The sequence below is a fragment of the Protobothrops mucrosquamatus genome, unplaced genomic scaffold, assembly GCF_001527695.2.
Source record: "Protobothrops mucrosquamatus isolate PMUCROS unplaced genomic scaffold, P.Mucros_1.0 scaffold605, whole genome shotgun sequence".
In the NCBI taxonomy this organism is placed as follows: domain Eukaryota; kingdom Metazoa; phylum Chordata; class Lepidosauria; order Squamata; family Viperidae; genus Protobothrops; species Protobothrops mucrosquamatus.
Genome location: NW_015386903.1, coordinates 355,340 through 374,624, shown reverse-complemented (window position 1 = coordinate 374,624; position 19,285 = coordinate 355,340). Strand labels below are relative to the sequence as shown.

At 39.9% G+C, this 19,285-nt stretch overlaps 2 protein-coding genes across 2 annotated transcripts; both read left to right on the top strand.

Moving 5' to 3' along the window:
* The first annotated feature begins 2,003 nt into the window (after positions 1–2,003).
* LOC107288911 (C-factor-like) lies at positions 2,004–7,764 on the top strand. The gene is made up of 6 exons (XM_015817577.1): positions 2,004–2,186; positions 2,392–2,443; positions 3,010–3,197; positions 3,502–3,660; positions 5,323–5,430; positions 7,598–7,764. The coding sequence occupies exons 1-6, from the start codon at positions 2,031–2,033 to the stop codon at positions 7,709–7,711; spliced, it is 777 nt and encodes a 258-aa protein (XP_015673063.1). The 5' UTR covers positions 2,004–2,030; the 3' UTR covers positions 7,712–7,764.
* Positions 7,730–17,440, top strand: LOC107288910 (uncharacterized oxidoreductase C663.06c-like). The gene is made up of 9 exons (XM_015817576.2): positions 7,730–7,750; positions 8,334–8,402; positions 8,519–8,607; positions 10,660–10,846; positions 11,556–11,607; positions 12,663–12,850; positions 13,148–13,306; positions 14,952–15,059; positions 17,297–17,440. Exons 1-9 carry the CDS (start codon positions 7,730–7,732, stop codon positions 17,408–17,410), a joined length of 987 nt encoding a protein of 328 aa, XP_015673062.2. The 3' UTR covers positions 17,411–17,440.
* Positions 17,441–19,285: the final 1,845 nt, after the last annotated feature.

The following is a 19,285-nucleotide window of genomic DNA, read 5'->3' as shown; positions in this document are numbered from 1 at the left end:
GAGGCGATGGAGCCTCCAATAAACGACTGAATGTCACAACAATCTTGGTTCTCTTTTCTGTTTCTTTCAAAAGGTTTTTTTTTTAAAAAAAGAAATTGTCCAATATTAGGGAAGTTGGGAAGACTGACTCCAAAGATGTATAAAGTATGAAAATACATCACACACACACACACACACACACACACACACACACACACACACGAAAAAGAAAGCCAAGCAACAAGAGGGGAAAAAAGAAAGATAATTTAAGAAACGAGAATCAGAAAAGATAAGCAAGTTCCAACCTTGTATTCCAGTTTTCAACAAACTCAATTTTCCATCCACCCTCTTCGATATTACAAAATTCCCTTATTCAGTCCTTTTTCATCGTTTCATTTTTCCCCATTTCCATCAAAAACTCCAGAAAGTTTCCAGTCTTTTATAAAAGTATTTATTGCTTTGTCCCTGTCCAAATAAATCAGTGTGCCAGTTCTGCCAGTTTCTTAATCCATTCCTCCCTTGAGGCTGTTCCAATATTTCTCCATCATTGTCCATATCATAATCTTGGTGAATCCACACATATCTGTACCGTGTAAGCAACAGAAGAGCGGAAGGCCATGAAAAGAGAATCCACAACCTCTGGATTCAAATTGGCTATGACATGAAGTATGACATTGAAGACAGGGGTTCCCCACCCCCGGTCCGCAGCCTAGTTCCCTGCCCGTTTGCAACCGGGCTGCGGAAGTGGTTGGTGAGCTGCATTTGTGAAAACAGCATGTGCGTGAAACAATCCCCTCTTCCCTACACTGGTCAGCCAAGCCGGAAAGATTGGAGACCGCTGATTTAAGGCAAGGCATGCTTTAGCCATCTTTTTTCCAGTGATGAATTCAGGACTAGGACTGTCCCATCAACTATATTGCAGCAGAAGATGCAAGTAAATCATACACAAATATTGCTGGGCTGTAGCTCGTCTTCCTCAACGTTCCTTCAGTTATAGTAAGCAGGGCTGTTTTCTGTAATAACTAATGTAATAACTGTAATAACTCTTGCTTTCGGGTTTGTTTGTGTTTTTAAAAAAAGATTGACTTATATTCGAAGGTTGGGAATATTGACTTCAAAGGTGTATAAAACACATACATTTATTATCTCACTTACTCACATATCTCTCTTATTCAATCCTTTTTCAGTTGGAATTGCAGAAATCCAAAACTCATCATTTCATATTTTTTCATTTTCAGAAAGAGGTCTACGAGGTTTCCAGTCTTTTATAAAAATACTTGCTGTTTTGTCCCTGTCCAAATAGGTCAGTGGTGCTATTTCTGCCATTTTCACAATCCATTCTTCCATGGCGGGTGATTCAGTATTTCTCCATCGTTGTAGATCTCATGAGGCAAATCCACCTAGATACCTGAAGTGATGAAGGCCGTGTAAGCAATGAGCTGCTACTCTTTCTGGGGTGGTGGGTGTGGGTGTGGGTGGGGAGAAATGCTGTCTAGGGAAAGTTAAGATCAGAGAAGGCATAACATACATGCTTTGTGTTTCTTGTCTGGTCTACTCTGAAGGGCCGATAGCTTCTTAGGTAATTCAGTTTCTTGGTGGCACTTTCCAGTGGAAGAGGGTAAGGCCATGAAAAGAGTGGATGTGCCATGTCTAGGTTCAGACCGACTTTAACATGAAGAATGACATGTAAGGCAAGGCATGCTCATCTCCCCTTTTTTCCAGTGATGAATTCAGGGATAGGGCTGTCCTATAAAGTACAGTATATTACAGTTGGGGACGCAAGTAAACCACAGACAAATTGTAGAGAGCAGCAACTTGCTTTCCAGCCATCCTGAATGCTCCTTCAGCTGTTCCTTCTGGCGTTTTTTTAATAAGTTAATTGTGGTGGGAGTTGGCAGCAAACAAATTTGATAATAAATAAATAATGTTCCTTGGAAGATCTAAAGGTGGGTGTTGTCTGTTCCTTATAAAGTTGCTCCCCATAATGAGAAGAGCCATTTGACACACACATTTGAACCGGTTGGAAGCAGAAGCTGCAGTCCTGAAGATGAATGGCAGAGCCAGTTGATTTCTGTGTTTTCAGCGTTCTGGTGACAGGATCCAATCGGGGTCTGGGTCTGGGTCTGGTAAAGAGATTTCTGGAGCTGCCCTGTCCACCCAAATGGGTCTTTGCTACAACTCGGGATATGGAGGCAGAGAAAAGTAAGGTAAGAATCAGTTCACCTAGCATGACAACGGGATACAATAGTTATTGTGTTGAATGGAGATTGAAATGACGTCTAATGAAGGAGAAATTGCACACTTTTCCTGCTTGCTCTTGCTTTTGAGATTGTCCTCGTCGACATCCAGCTGACTGTCTCATTGTCTGAGTTTTAACGCACAGAAAAATTATGATCTTTTTTTTTCCTCCAGGAGCTAAGAGAGATGGCTTGCAAATATCTGAATCTAGTGGTCTTGCAATTAGGTGAGTTTCAAGGCCATGTGAACATGGGGCAAATTTGGTACGACAGGCATGTCCAGAGCAACAAAATTTAGTTATCCTCAGAACTAACCAAAGCTATAACATCATTGGTTGGGTTCATGAAAGTCAATTTCCCAGACAGAAAAGAATTTAACTTACATGCCTCCGCATGTTTTGAACAACGAGGTATCCTGGGACGTATCTGTGGTTCCAGGGTGTTCCATTTGAAGAAAGACTCTGCAGCTTTGATGTTGAATCCATCCCATTCATATATTGTTGATATGGTCAGCTGATTGATAAACTTATTTGTTGGTGTTTGTGGTTGGGTTTCTTTGAGTTGCGGTAGATTGTTTTGTGACACACACACACCCAGTTAAAAATAGAAAAGCTGCTCCTTCTTCCAAGAGGTGGGAGTCAGATAAAGCACCATTCATGAGTGTCTGACCTAAAGTAACTCCCTGCATCTCTCTGCTTTGAGAAGGGAGGAGACTGTGGTTTCAGGAAATTCAGCTTTTGCCATTCTGAAACTCAAGGTTGCTGACGTTTTTAATAACGTTGCTTTTCCTTAGATGTTACTAAACCTGAAAGCATCCAGGCCGCTCTGAAAGAAGTGCAGAAGTGTGTTGGAGAAGGTGGGCTGACCATCCTGTACAACAATGCTGGCACTTGGGACTTCAATGATCTGCAAACAGAAAATGCCAAAGATATGATGAGAGTTTATTCTGTCGATACCATCGGCCCACTGCTGATGAGTCAGGTTTGTTTTCTGAACAAAACACCTTTCAATGCAAGGAAGATTGCTCTAATTGGGAGTACGGTAATACTGTAATGCTCAAAACAACAAAGTAGACATTGTACAGTGATTTGGGAGCAGGTGGAAACATTAGGGGTGTGGGGTTTTGTTAGGGAGTGTTGGAACACAGCACTTTTCCTGGGTGTGGTCTGGATGACTCTATGAAGGTCCCCTTGCAGCAGGTGCCAGAAGACCTTTTCCTGCCATTGCCCAGTTCCTTTCTCTAGACATGACTGCAGCTCCTTCTCTCTTTTCTTCTCTCTACAAGGCCTTCCTACCCCTGCTGAAGAAGGCAGCCCGGAGAAGCCCATGTCAAGGGCTGAGTAGCAGCAAGGCCGCTGTTATCAACATGTCCAGCATTGTAGGCTCAATTGAACTTATGGCTTATTGGGACCAATATCAAGTCATTGGATACCGCTGTGCTAAGGTACCTAGTGAGTTTTCTATGTGGATCTGCCTGCAGATATTGGGACCTCCTTTTTCATGCTTGAATGCATTTGTTGTGTTCCTAAGTAGGCATATTAATCAATTACTGAGATGGTGCACTGTCTGCCCTGGTTCAGCAGTGATGTTTTCCTGCTGTCATCTGTGCCCTTCCACCAGCCGTTTTCCCAATTTCAATGCAGACAAAATTGTATGAAAATGCTCACTTCCACTTTTGGGCTCTTCCTCACAAGAACTTTGTCCAAATTCAGTGGGAAAGGATTCTTTGAAAAAAAAAAGAGATTTCATTTATTTTTGAGAATGATTTACCTCTAATGTAAGGACTCAGGTTAAGAAAAGAAAAAGGTAACTTGAACAGGCTGTTTTTGTACATTTTTGTACTACCGAAACGTTACCATTTTCATTTATTGTGTAAAAGTCAACAACTCATCAGGAACCAACAAAAACAAAACAATACCAGTGGGAATGTTTGCGTCGGGGTGGTACAAATACTTCTTATTTTCAAAAAGCAGCTCCATTGGTAGCTTGGTTCTCAACTGCTTTGAAACTCATCCAATTTGGTACTCGTATTTTGATGTGAACATTTTGTCCCAGTACTCATCGTTTGTTTGGTACTCAACGCACAAGCTGGAACTTGTCAGTGTTGGCTGCCTTCTGACTCACTACATTATTCCTTATGGGGGAAAAAATCTTTCATACTCATCAGTTTTGGTACTCATCATACCTCCCGTACTAATTAATGATAAGTACCGACGTACCACTAAATTGTTTTTACAGGCAAGACAGATTTTTTTTAAAAAAATATTTTATTGATTTTTTTAACATAAATACCTTAATACTTGGTAAACAGCGTGTTGTCTGGGCTTATAAATTTGCAAGGCAATCACTAACAATCAGTTTCTATATTGCAAAGTCCACATAATATCTTTGCTTGATTTTCTCTTCTTCCAATAATATTCTCTTTGCCAACCTTGAATTGATACAATTCTTATTAGTTTGATAGGTAAGAATTAAATATAAAGATTTTTCTAAAATTTCCACAAATAATAATCCCATCAATATCATGCTTCTTTTCTATCTGGTCATCTTGGTTGCCTCGTCATAAATCCTGTTTACAATTCTTTTTTAAATTTGTTTTCCCTACAATGTTCAAAACATTCTTACTGGTTAAGATTTTCTCAAGGTTAATTACATTTAAATATTTAAATCTCTTTTCCTCGTACAGGCCATCCCAACACTTTTACATTTCTCGTGTCTTAAAAAGTAAAAAGAAAGACAAAAGAGAGAGAGAGAGAGAGAGAGAGAGAGAAAAGAATAAGAATAATATACTACTTAAAATACATATCCCTCTTAAACTAATATACATTTATTTCCATTTTTTGTTCTTTTTACCCATAATTAAACAGATTATTAAGCACATTTTCACTTGCATGAGATGCAAAATAATTAAAATACACATTTCTTTGCTTTTGTATTTACAGATAATTTTTTAGTTCAGTTCTGGTGTGCCTCATAGGCCTTTCCAGCCCCATGTAACATTTAATCTATAACATCCTTTATATAATGTTTATCTCCACTTTATCTTTCCTTTTTTCTTTCAGTGCATTTTTCCCTCATGGTTCTTTTTTTTCCGTGCCTCTTGTAGGTAGCTCTAAACATGCTTACCAAGTGCCAGTCTCTTGAGTATCCGGCTGACGGCATTATGACTGTCGCCATCCATCCTGGAGTAGTCAAAACTGCTCGCAACCCAATTGTAAGTTTTTTGACCTGGGAAACCAATAAAGGACAATATTTGAAGCTCAGGGTGGACATGAGGGATCTGTGCTTGGTTGTTTTTGTGCAGACATGTCATTACCCAAACTAGAGCTAGTGATAATGTTCCCTAGCAGTGATGACTAGCATTGACGATATTACCGAGTTTGAATAATGCAACCTCTACAAGAACATAACCAAGCTCAGAGAGCACCAAGGATCCCTTATGACAGTGGTGGCGAACCTATGGCACGGGTGCCAGAGGCGGCATTCAGAGCCCTCTCTGTGGGCACGCGCATGGTCGCCCCAGTCCTAGGCCTTCAGCTGGGTTTTATAAAACCTTTTCACTTTAGGCCTCCGCCGCCGTGTGCAAAAAAAAAAAAAGATTCAATCAAACAGTCAATTTCAACTTCGCATGGCGAAAAAAAAAAGATCTTGCAAATTTGGAATTGATTGATTGAACATTTTAGTCCCACTCAGTCTGCCGTTACCACCGCAGCCACGCCCAGCCAATGGGCCACACCCAGCCAATGGGCCACACCCACCCGGCACCCGATGATGCATAAGTGGGTTTTGGGTTGCAGTTTGGGCACTCGGTCTCTAAAAGGTTTGCCATCACTGCCTTATGACATGAGAAAAAGATATAACACATTCATATGTATTCAGCTATCTATGAATCAACATAGATGCAGATTTTCAAAGATACATGAATGATAAAGGAGAATATTTGTAGTTCAAGGTTGAAATGAGGATCCTTGGTGCTCTCTGAGCTGCTTAGTTGTTTTCTTGCAGACATTTCATTACCCAAACTAGCTAACACCGGTACACTGATGATGTTACCTAGTTTGGGTAATGAAATGTCTGCAAGAAAAAAACCAAGCAGCTCAGAGAGCACCAAGGACCCCTCACATCTGAATGACTTAATGATGAGTCCCTGAAAATATTCTTATTATTTCAGTTTTTAGTGCTTTGTGTGACAATGTGCCAGTGTAAAAATAGATACCTCAAGTACTTCTGTTAAAGTTACGCTGCAGTTTGAATCAAAACATCGAATTAGGTGTAAAGACAGTGAAGGAACAGAACAAAAAGAGCAACAAAGATGATTAGGGGCCTGGAGGCTAAAACATATAAGGAACGGTTGCTGGAATTGGGTATGTCTAGCTTAATGAAGAGAAGTAAGAGGGGGGACATGATAGCAGTGTTCCAATATCTCAGGAGCTGCCACAAAGAAGAGGGAGTCAAGCTATTCTCCAAAGCCCCTGAAGGCAGGACAAGAAGCAATGGATGGAAACTAACCAAAGAGAGAATCAACCTAGAAATAAGGAGAAACTTCCTGACAGTTAGAACAATTAACCAGTGGAACAACCTGCCTCCAGAAGCGGTGAATGCTCCAACACTGGAAGTTTTTAAGAAGAGACTGGACAGCCATTTGTCTGAATGGTATAGGGTTTCCTGCCTGAGCAGGGGATTGGACTAGGTGACCTCCAAGGTCCCTTCCAACTTTTTTATTATTATTATTATTATTATTATTATTATTATTATTATTATTATTATTATTATTATTATTATTATTATTATTATTATTATTATTATTATTATTATTATTTTGAACAACCTTCCCCTATAAAAGTTAAAATCCAGTTCCCCTTAAAAAGAAATCTACTAAATCTTACCTTCTCATGTTTGAATCTCTTCTACTGGTGATTCTGCAGTGTTTCTGCAGGAAAGCATGTGCGTATATACAAAATGACAAGGACTCAGTCCATGTCATACCTGAGATTCAAAGCAGGGTTGACCCTTTGTTTTGGAAATCATAACAGGGGAAGATTCGCATACTAAAGCAAATAATAAGAGTTCCACTTTGCAAATATTAAATTTATTGACTAAGTACCGGCACTTCCAAGGCCTGCTCATCCATGATTAACTTAACTAACCCGGGGATTTACATGATGCTTTGTATCATCACCCATCACAGGGGATGTGCTTGTATACTGTACTTTTATAAGCCAAAATGAGATTGGCCAGTTTAAATACAAATCCGTCTCTATATTAGAGTTGAATATTTATGGTCAATAGGCCCAACTGCCTTCTGCTGATCTGCTTAGGTGAGAGTTCTGGGTTGGCCAGGACTGATTCTCTAAACCTTATAAGGTCCTTTTTTGTGGCAGCCGGAAATCAGCGTGGAAGAGAGCACAGAAGGCATCATGACGGTGCTGTCCAAGCTCTGTGAAGAGGACAACGGGACCTTTCTGGATTATTTGGGTCACCGACTTCCCTGGTGATCCATCAGTCTCGCCTTAATGTCGTTGACTCATAACAAAGTGAGAAGCAATAAATAAATAAATCACTGAATGTCATGAAAATCTTGATTTTGTTTTCTCTTTCTTTCAGAAGCTTTTATTTTTTCTAAAAAAAAAAAAAACCAATATTCTTCATGTCTCATATGCAATGTGAGAGGATGAGGAAATAAGCCTCACGGGTCAAGCCTATACCATGATCTATTAGTTTCAAATACTTATCAAATATTTATCTTTAATCATTTTAAATACTTGAATCCCAGGTGTAAACATTTTAAAAACAATAAAGCTACTGAACTCCGGGATACAAAAGAACCTTTTAATCACTGAGCTTTCGTCAACCTCCTGTTGACATCATCAAGGAAAGGGCTAAAGGTGGGAAGAACCTATATATATATATACACCTGTGTGACAGTTTAATGGTCAGGTCATAGAACGTGTAATCAACCTGCCCGTTCCCCTGCATTCAGCCGCACTAGTTCCGGCTCAGCCGTACAAGCTGGATTCCGTTTAGATCTTGACAAGCCAGTTTGTACGGCTGAGCTGGAACTAGTGCGGCTGAATGGAGAGGAATGGGCATGATGTCTTGCACCATCGCCCTTCACAGGGACTGGCCTCGTACACCTTTGTAAGCCAAAATGACATTGGCCCGTTTAATACAAATCCATCTCTGTTGGTATTGAACATTTATGATCAAGAGATCCAACTGGATTCTGCTGATCTGCTTAGGTGAGGGTTCTGGGCTGGGCAGGATCAATTATTTAAACCTCATGGGATCTTTTTTTGCGACAGCCGGATATCAGCGTGGAAGAGAGCACGCAAGGCATCATGACGGTGCTGTCCAAGCTTTGTGAAGAGGACAACGGGACCTTTCTGGATTGGTTGGGTCGCCCAGTTCCCTGGTGATCTATCGGTCTCACCCTTAATAGAACGAGAGGTGATGGAGCCTCCAATAAACGACTGAAAGGTTCCAGTCTTTTATAAAAGTATTTATTGCTTTGTCACTGTCCAAATAGATCAGTGGTGCCAGTTCTGCCAGTTTCATAATCTACTCCTCCATTGAGGCTGTTCCAATATTTCTCCATCATTGTCCTTATCAAAATCCTGGTGAATCCACACATATATCTGTACCTGAAATGGTAAATAGTAAGCAGGGCTGTTTTCTGTAATAACTAAGTTAAATGTGGTGAGCCAGTCAGACTCGCTGGGAGTTGGCAGCAAACAAATTTAATAATGAATAAATAAAACTTTCTCAGAAGATGGGTGTTGCCTGTTCCTTATAATGTTTCCTCCCACAACGAGAAGAGGCATATGAAACAAATATTTGAGCAGGTTGGAAAAAGAAGCTGCAGGTCCTGAACAGATGGCAAAGGCAGCTGACTTCTATAATAATAATAATAATAATAATAATAATAATAATAATAATAATAATAATAATAATAATAAAGTTGGAAGGGACCTTGGAGGTCATCGAGTCCGACCCCCTGCTCAGGCAGGAAACCCTATACCATTTCGGACAAATGGCTGTCCAGTCTCTTCTTAAAAACTTCCAGAGGCCGGTGGTTCCACTGGTTAATTGTTCCTACTGTCAAGAAATTTTTCCTTAGTGCTAGGTTGCTTCTCTCCTTGATGAGTTTCCATCTGTTGCTTCTTGTCCTGCCTTCAGGGGCTTTGGAGAATAGCTTGACTCCCTCTTCTTTGGAGCAGCCCCTGAGATATTGGAACAAATACGTTATCTGTTTTGCCTCTTCTCTATTACAAAATCCCTCCTGCCCCTTTTAAATCCTTTTTTCAGTTTTCATATCAAGGACTCCTCATCTCACGTTTTTTTTCCCCCCATTTCCAGCAAAAAGTTCACAAAGTTTCCAGTTCTTTTTATAAAGGTAGTTATCGTTTTGTCCCTGTCCGAATAGTTCAGCGGTGCCATTTCTTCAAGTTCTGCCATTTTCACAATCTATTCCTCCCTAGTGGGTAGTCCAGTCTTTCTCCATCATTGTCCGTATCATAAGGTCGGCTGCCTTGGGAAAGATCCAATAAGAGAGGACAAAGCCCTAATAGGCAGAGAAAGAAACTAAAGAAGGAACATTCCTAACTTCTCAGACTGTACAAAATAAGGTAGGAGATTTGTACGTTGAGAGTGTGACAAATATTTCACAAGGGTCAGGTACGAAGGCAAGCCAGCTCCTTGGCGGCACTTTCCCATAGAAGAGGGGAAAGCCATGAAAGGGGATCTGCCCCAACCACTGGACATAAACCGACTGTGACGTGAAGAATGACATTTAAGGCGAGGCATGCCATTCTACCCTTTTTCCAGTGATGAATTCAGAAACAGGAGTATCCTATAAAGCAGTGGTTCTCAACCTATGGGTCGCGACCCCATTTGGGGTCGATCGACCATTTCACGGGGGTCGCCAAGCAAGGCTGTCCACCATTTTTTCCCCCGTTTCCGGTGGGTGCCTTACCTCCCTTGGGCTGGGCCAGCTGGTGGTCGGCCTGCTCCGTCTCTGCCGCTTGCCAGCTACGCCTCGGCCGGCGCAGGGGGCGGAACCACGCATGCACGGCGCTCCCGGGCAGGGAAAGTCCTCGACTTACGACCGGTTGGGTAGTCCTCGACTTACGACCGGTTTAGTCCTTGACTTACGACCGGTTTAGTCCTCGACTTACGACCGGTTGGGGATCGCGGCATTAAAAAGGTTGAGAACCACTGCTATAAAGTATATTGCAGCTATGGACGCACATAAATCATCCTGATTGCTGCTTGCTCTAATAACTAAAATAGTTGTGATGTAAAAGCCAGACTCACTGGGAGTTGGCAGCAAAAAATAATAATAATAAATGAAGTTTCTCAGAAGATCTAAAGGTGGGTGTTGTCCGTTCATTACAATATTATTTCCGATTGTGAGAAGAGGCATTTGAAACCAACGTTTGAGCAGGTTGGAAGCAGAAGCTGCAGGTCCTGAAGAGATGGCAAAGGCAAATGACTTCTCCGTTTTCAGCGTTCTGGTGACGGGATCCGATCGGGGGATCGGTCTGGGTCTGGTGAAAAGATTTCTGGAGTTGCCCTCTCCACCCGAATGGGTCTTTGCTACAACCCTTGACCTGGAGGGAGAAGAAACCAAGGTAAGAATCAGTTAACAGAGGATGAGGTGGTAAATAGTGGTTAAAATATTGAACTGAGGCTGAAATATTCTGATACACACCAATCATATTCTTTCCTTTTACAGCAAGCAATGCTAAGTAAAATGAAAATTGAGTTCATTCTAGTTAATGAATTGAGTTCATTCTAGTTTCCTTTTTTCCTTTTCCTTAAATTCTATTGACTTTAGTTATTACGTATTAACCGCTGGAGGGATTCGAGGAGGACGGTTGGGATTAAAGACTAGTGTTAAGATAGAAATATACGTTATTTTAGAATAAGTACTGTATATAAAACTTAGATGTATATCTAGAGATGAAGAATCGATTGTAAAATGTGGAATAATTTAATAAGAATGTATATACTGGAATGTCACGTTATATCCAATGTTTTTTAATTGTATTATAAATAAAATTTTGTAAAAAAAAATGTTTGAATCTGCAGCAGAGTGTGGAAAGTATTTTGGGGAAGCAATATATTGGTCTAGAATGTCGTGATGTGTTAAGCTTTAATATGGCTCCATAAAGTTTGTTTCATTCAGACAGGAATATTGCCCAGCTGAAATCTAATGCAGCAGAAATGGCATATCATAACTGCTTTTGAGATTGTCCTGTCCTTTTTGGCATCTAGCTCATATCATTATCTCTGAATTTTAACCCACAGAAAAATCTATGATCTTTTTTTTCCCTCCAGGAGCTAAGAGAGATGGCTTGCAAATATCCGAATCTAGTGGTCTTGCAATTAGGTGAGTTTCAAGACCCATGTGAAAGTGGGGCAAATTTGGTACAACAGGAATATCTAGAGCAACAAAATTCAAAGTAATTCTCACAGCTAACCAAAGCTGTAACGTCATTGGTTGGGTTCATGAAAGTCAGTTTCCCAGAGAGAAAAGAATTTAACTTACATGTCTCCGCATGTTAGAACAGCTTTCTCCAGAGAACGTTTTGAACAATGAGGGATCTTGGGAATCGGGATGTATTTGTGGTTCCAGGTGTTCCATTAGAAGAAAACTCTGCAGCTTTGGTGTTGAAAGAATCAAACCTATACTGTTGATACGATCATATGGTTAATAAACTCAGTTGTTAGTGATGGTTGTGGCTTGGTTCACTGTGGTTTCTTTGGGTTGGGCTAGACAAACTGCTCCCCCCGTCCAGGAGGTGGGCTGTCAGATAAAGCTCCCTGCATGGGCTCCATAAGGTAACTTCTGCATCTTTCCGCTTTGAGAAGGGAGGGAGACTGTAAATAGCGATGTTTTTCAAAATTATCAGCTTTAAGTTATGTGGATTTAACTCCCAGAACTGAACTCCAAACTATTCCAAGAGTCAATAAACTGATGGAATCTCTTTATAGCCTGACAGATTGCCCTAGATTATTTTAGCAGGCAAACTTTATATTAGTTCGCAGAGTTATCAGGAAGACCTCATGTGTATCTTTGTATTTTAATTATTTTATTCAATTTCTATAGCTGCCCGTCTCAATGCAATTGACTCAGTTGGTCAATTGACTAGTTTTCAGTGTTGTAGAAAACGGAGTCAGTTGTGCGTTTATGCAATACGTTTTGGTTACCCAGCCATGACTTGGGTATAATGTGTAAAAACCACCTGATTTTAGCCCTATGTGGGAGTCAGTGCAGAGCAGAGAGACTAGGTCAACTTGTATGATCACAAATGCTCTTGCTTTGAGCTTTGAAGGTGGTTAGTTGCATGAAGAAACACAGGGACCTGTGGTTTCAAGAAGCTCTTACCTTGCAATTCTGGAACTTCATGTTGCTGATGTTTCAACACCATTGTTTTTCCTTAGATGTCACTAAACTTGAAAGCATCCAGGCCGCTCTGAAAGAAGTGCAGAAGTGTGTTGGAGAAGGTGGGCTGACCATCCTGTACAACAACGCTGGCATTTGGGCCTTCAACGATCTGCAAACAGAAAATGCCAAAGATATGATGAGAGTTTATTCTGTCAATACCATCGGCCCACTGCTGATGAGTCAGGTTTGTTTTATGAACAAAACACATTTCAATGCTTTAATTGGAAGTACGGTAATACTGTAATGCTCAAAACAACAAAGTAGACATTGTACAGTGATTTGGGAGCAGGTGGAAACATTTGGAGTGTGGGGTTTTGTTAGGGAGTGTTGGAACACAGCACTTTTCCTGGGTGTGGTCAGGTCTGGATGACTCTATGAAGATCCCCTTGCAGCAGGTGCCAGAAGACCCTTCCCTACCATTGCACAGTTCCTTTCTCTAGACATGACTGCATCTCCTTCTCTCTTTTCTTCTCTCTACAAGGCCTTCCTACCCCTGCTGAAGATGGCAGCCCGGAGAAGCCCATGTCAAGGGCTGAGTAGCAGCAAGGCGGCTGTTATCAACATGTCCAACATTGCAAGCTCAATTGAACTTATGGCTTATTGGGACCAATATCAAGTCATTGGATACCGCTGTGCTAAGGTACCCAGTGAGTTTTCTAGGTGGATCTGCCTGCAGATATTGGGACCTCCTTTTTTCATGCATGAATGCATTTTCTGATGCTTGTGTGTCCCTAAGTAGGCATATTAATCAATTGCTGAGATGCCGCACTGTCTGCCCTGGTTCAGCAGTGATGTTTTCCTGCTGTCATCTGTGCCCTTCCACCAGCCGTTTTCCCAATTTCGATGCAGACAAAATTGTATGAAAATGCTCATTTCCACTTTTGGGCTCTTCCTCACAAGAACTTTGTCCAAATTCAGTGGGAAAGGATTCTTTGGGGAAAAAAAAGAGATTTCATTTATTTTTGAGAATGGTTAAAGAAAAAGGTAACTTGAACAGGTTGTTTTTGTACATTTTTGTACTACCGAAATGTTACCATTTTCATTTATTGTGTAAAAGTCAACCACTCATCAGGAACCAACAAAAACAAAACAATACCAGTGGGAATGTTTGCGTCGGGGTGGTACAAATACTTCTTATTTGCAAAAAGCAGCTGCATTGGTAGCTTGGTTCTCAACTGCTTTGAAACTCATCCAATTTGGTACTCGTATTTTGATGTGAACATTTTGTCCCAGTGCTCATCGTTTGTTTGGTACTCAACGCACAAGCTGGAACTTGTCAGTGTTGGCTGCTTTGTGACTCACTACATTATTCCTTATGGGGAAAAAATCTTTCGTACTCATCAGTTTTGGTACTCATCATACCTCCCGTACTAATTAATGATAAGTACCGACGTACCACTAAATTGTTTTTACAGGCAAGACAGATTTTTTTAAAATATATATTTTATTGATTTTTTTAGCATAAATACCTTAATACTTGGTAAACAGCGTGTTGTCTGGGCTTATATTTGCAAGGCAATCACTAACAATCAATTTCTATATTGCAAAGTCCACATAATATCTTTGCTTGATTTTCTCTTCTTCCAATAATATTCTCTTTGCCAACCTTGATTTGATACAATTCTTATTATTTGATAGGTAACAATTAAATATAAAGATTTTTCTAAAATTTCTACAAATAATAATCCCATCAATATCATGTTTCTTTTCTATCTGGTCATCTTGGTTGCCTCATCATAAATCCTGTTTACAATTCTTATTTAAATTTGTTTTCCCTACAATGTTCAAATCATTCTTACTGGTTAAGATTTTCTCAAGGTTAATTACATTTAAGTATTTAAATCTCTTTTCCTCGTACAGGCCATCCCAACACTTTTACATTTCTCGTATCTTAAAAAGTAAAAAGAAAGACAAAAAAAGAGAGAGAAAGAGAAAAAAGAATAAGAATAATATACTACTTAAAATACATATCCCTCTTAAACTAATATACATTTATTTCCATTTTTTTTGTTCTTTTTACCCATAATTAAACAGATTATTAAGCAGACCTGGACACACATTTTCACTTGCATGAGATGCAAAATAATTAAAATACACATTTCTTTGCTTTTGTATCTACAAATAATTTTTTAGTTCAATTCTGGTGTGCCTCATGGGCCTTTCCAGCCCCATGTAACATTTAATCTATAACATCCTTTATATAATGTTTATCTCCACTTTATCATTCCTTTTTTCTTTCAGTGCATTTTTCCCTCATGGTTCTTTTTTTTCCGTGCCTCTTGTAGGTAGCTCTAAATATGCTTACCAAGTGCCAGTCTCTTGAGTATCCGGCTGACGGCATTATGACTGTCGCCATCCATCCTGGAATAGTCAAAACTGCTCGCAACCCAATTGTAAGTTTTTTGACCTGGGAAACCAATAAAGGACAATATTTGAAGCTCAGGGTGGACATTAGGGATCTGTGCTTGGTTGTTTTTGTGCAGACATGTCATTACCCAAACTAGAACTAGTGATGATGTTCCCTAGCACTGATGACTAACATTGACGATATTACCGAGTTTGAATAATGCAACCTCTACAAGAACATAACCAAGCTCAGAGAGCACCAAGGATCCCTTATGACAGTGGTGGTGAACCTATGGCACGGGTGCCAGAGGCGGCATTCAGAGCCTTCTCTGTGGGCACGCGCACCGTCGCCCCAGTCCTAGGCCTTCAGCTGGGTTTTATAAAATCTTTTCACTTTAGGCCTCCGCCGCCGTGTGCAAAAAAAAAAAGATTCAATCAAACAATCAATTTCAACTTCTCATGGGAAAAAAAAAGATCTTGCAAAGTTGGAATTGATTGATTGAACTTTTTAGTCCCACCCAGTCTGCTGTTACCACTGCAGCCACGCCCACCCAATGGGCCACACCCAGGCAATGGGCCATACCCACCGGGCACCCGATGATGCATAAGTGGGTTTTGGGCTGCAGTTTGGGCACTCAGTCTCTAAAAGGTTTGCCATCACTGCCTTATGACATGAGAAAAAGATATAACACATTCATATGTATTCAGCTATCTATGAATCAACATAGATGCAGATTTTCAAAGATATATGAATGATAAAGGAGAATATTTGTAGTTCAAGGTTGAAATGAGGGTCCTTGATGCTCTCTGAGCTGCTCGGTTGTTTTCTTGCAGACATTTCATTACCCAAACTAGCTAACACCGGTACAATGATGATGTTACCTAGTTTGGGTAATGAAATGTCTGCAAGAAAAAAACCAAGCAGCTCAGAGAGCACCAAGGACCCCTCACATTTGAATGATTTAATGATGAGTCCCTGAAAATATTCTTATTATTTCGGTTTTTAGTGCTTTGTGTGACAATGTGCCAGTGTAAAAATAGATACCTCAAGTACTTCTGTTAAAGTTACGCTGCAGTTTGAATCAAAACATCGAATTAGGTGTAAAGACAGTGAAGGAACAGAACCTTTAACAGAATAAAAAGAGCAACAAAGATGATTAGGGAACTGGAGGCTAAAACATATAAGGAACGGTTGCTGGAATTGGGTATGTCTAGCTTAATGAAGAGAAGGACGAGGGGGGACATGATAGCAGTGTTCCAATATCTCAGGGGCTGCCCCAAAGAAGAGGGAGTCAAGCTATTCTCCAAAGCCCCTGAAGGCAGGACAAGAACCAATGGATGGAAACTGATCAAGGACAGAAGCAACCTAGAATTAAGGAGAAACTTCCTGACAGTGAGAACAATTAACCAGTGGAACAACCTGCCTCCAGAAGTGGTGAATGCTCCAACATTGGAAGTTTTTAAGAAGAGACTGGACAGCCATTTGTCTGAATGGTATAGGGTTTCCTGCCTGAGCAGGGGATTGGACTAGGTGACCTCCAAGGTCCCTTCCAACTTTATTATTATTATTATTATTATTATTATCATCATCATCATCATCATCATCATCATCATCATCATCATCATCATCATCATCATCATCATCATCATCATCATCATCATCATTATTATTATTATTATTATTATTATTATTATTATTATTATTATTATTATTATTTTGAACAACCTTCCCCTATAAAAGTTAAAATCCAGTTCCTCTTAAAAAGAAATCTACTAAATCTTACCTTCTCATGTTTGAATCTCTTCTACTGGTGATTCTGCAGTCTTTCTGCAGGAAAGCATGTGCGTATATACAAAATGACAAGGACTCAGTCCATGTCATACCTGAGATTCAAAGCAGGGTTGACCCTTTGTTTTGGAAATCATAACAGGGGAGGATTCCCATACTAAAGCAAATAATAAGAGTTCCACTTTGCAAATATTAAATTTATTGACTAAGTACCGGCACTTCCAAGGCCTGCTCATCCATGATTAACTTAATTAACCCAAACTTAGGGATTTACATGAAGCTTTGTATCATCACCCATCACAGGGGATGTGCTTGTATACTGTACATTTATAAGCCAAAATGAGATTGGCCAGTTTAAATACAAATCCGTCTCTATATTAGAGTTGAATATTTATGGTCAAAGGGCCAACTGCCTTCTGCTGATCTGCTTAGGTGAGAGTTCTGGGTTGGCCAGGACTGATTCTCTAAACCTTATAAGGTCCTTTTTTGTGGCAGCCGGAAATCAGCGTGGAAGAGAGCACAGAAGGCATCATGACGGTGCTGTCCAAGCTCTGTGAAGAGGACAACGGGACCTTTCTGGATTATTTGGGTCACCGACTTCCCTGGTGATCCATCAGTCTCGCCTTAAGGTTGTTGACTCATAACAAAATGAGAAGCAATAAATAAATAAATCACTGAATGTCATGAAAATCTTGATTTTGTTTTCTCTTTCTTTCAGAAGCTTTTATTATTTTTTTTTTAAAAAATAACCAATATTCTTCATGTCTCATATGCAATGTGAGAGGATGCGGAAATAAGCCTCATGTGTCAAGCCTATACCATGATCTATTAGTTTCAAATACTTATCAAATATTTATCTTTAATCATTTTAAATACTTGAATCCCAGGTGTAAACATTTTAAAAACAATAAAGCTACTGAACTGTGTGACAGTTTAATGGTCAGGTCATAGAACGTGTAATCAACCTGCCCGTTCCCCTGCATTCAGCTGCACTAGTTCCAGCTCAGCCGTACAAGCCGGCTTGTCAAGATCTAAACGGAATCCGGCTTGTACGGCTGAGCGGGAACTAGTGCAGCTGAATGCAGGGGAATGGGCAGGTTGATTACACGTTCTATGACCTGACCATTAAACTGTCACACAGGTATAAATATATATATATATATATATATATATTCTTCCCACCTTTAGCCCTTACTTTGATGATGTCAACAGGAGGTTGATGAAAGCTCAGTGATTAAAAGGTTCTTTTGTATCCCGGAGTTCAGTAGCTTTATTGTTTTATATATATATATATATAACAATTATATATATATATAATTCTATCCTTTGTATGTATGTATGTGTGTATGTGTGCAAATGCTGAAGTAATAGTGTCCACATTTCTCTGTTCAGTATGTGGCAGAACATTCCATGCTAACATCGGTCTTATCAGCCATCTACGGACACACCGTTGATGGCCCATAATCCATAAGATGTCAAGGTCTTCATCGAAATCGATGGACGAACAACTCCTATATATATATATATTTATATATGGGTACAGGTATGCAGGTCTTGGCATATTCAGGTCTTTTCCCGTGTAAGATTGAGAGTATCTTGGCGACGTTTTGACGAGGTCCCACTCGTCATCTTCAGACTGGGGTCTTCGGCTTCTTGCTTGTGCGAGCAAAGTGTAATCTATTTATAGAGAGACGGCAGCTCCGATCACACTTTGCTTGCACAAGCACGAAGCCGAAGACCCCAGATGACGAGTGGGACCTCGTCGAAATGTCGCCAAGATACTCTCAATCTTACATGGGAAAAGACCCAAATATGCCAAGACCTACATATATATACTGTATATGCAAAAGTAGAGAAAGAAAAGCAAATAAAAGAGAACATAAAGATCACTAAAGAAACAAGAATAAAAAAATAAGCAATTTTCAACAGTTATAAACAACCTCATTTTCTCTCTTGCCTCTTCAATATTACAAAAAAGTGATGTAAGGTATGTTGATTCTGTGGGTGGAAGCGAATATCTTCTTAGGTAGTATATCTTAGCCGGCTTGTATGGGGGAACGGGCAGGTTGATTACATGTTCTATGACCTGACCATTAAACTGTCATACAGGTATATATGTAGGTTCTTCCCACCTTTAGCCCTAATGACTGCAGTGTTTTTAGGGTTTAGTTACTGTCGTTTTTTTTTTAGGGGTTTGGCTGGTATGTTGAATGACACCAATTGTGTTGATTGACCCAAAGATCTGATGCTCCAAGAGACTGAAACAAGCTGAAACAGCATGTTGTCTTAACAATGTGATGGTTTTTCAGATGTCACTAATCAAAGCAGTTTACTTTCTTACATGAAATTAAAATACTGAAAATTAAGTTCAGACTAAGTAAATACAGAAGAACAATAAGGCTGAAAATGGGTCATCAGAAATTTGGACCATGCCGTGTGTGTGTTGGATTAGTTTCTCTTTCTTTCTCATTTTATCTTGCATCA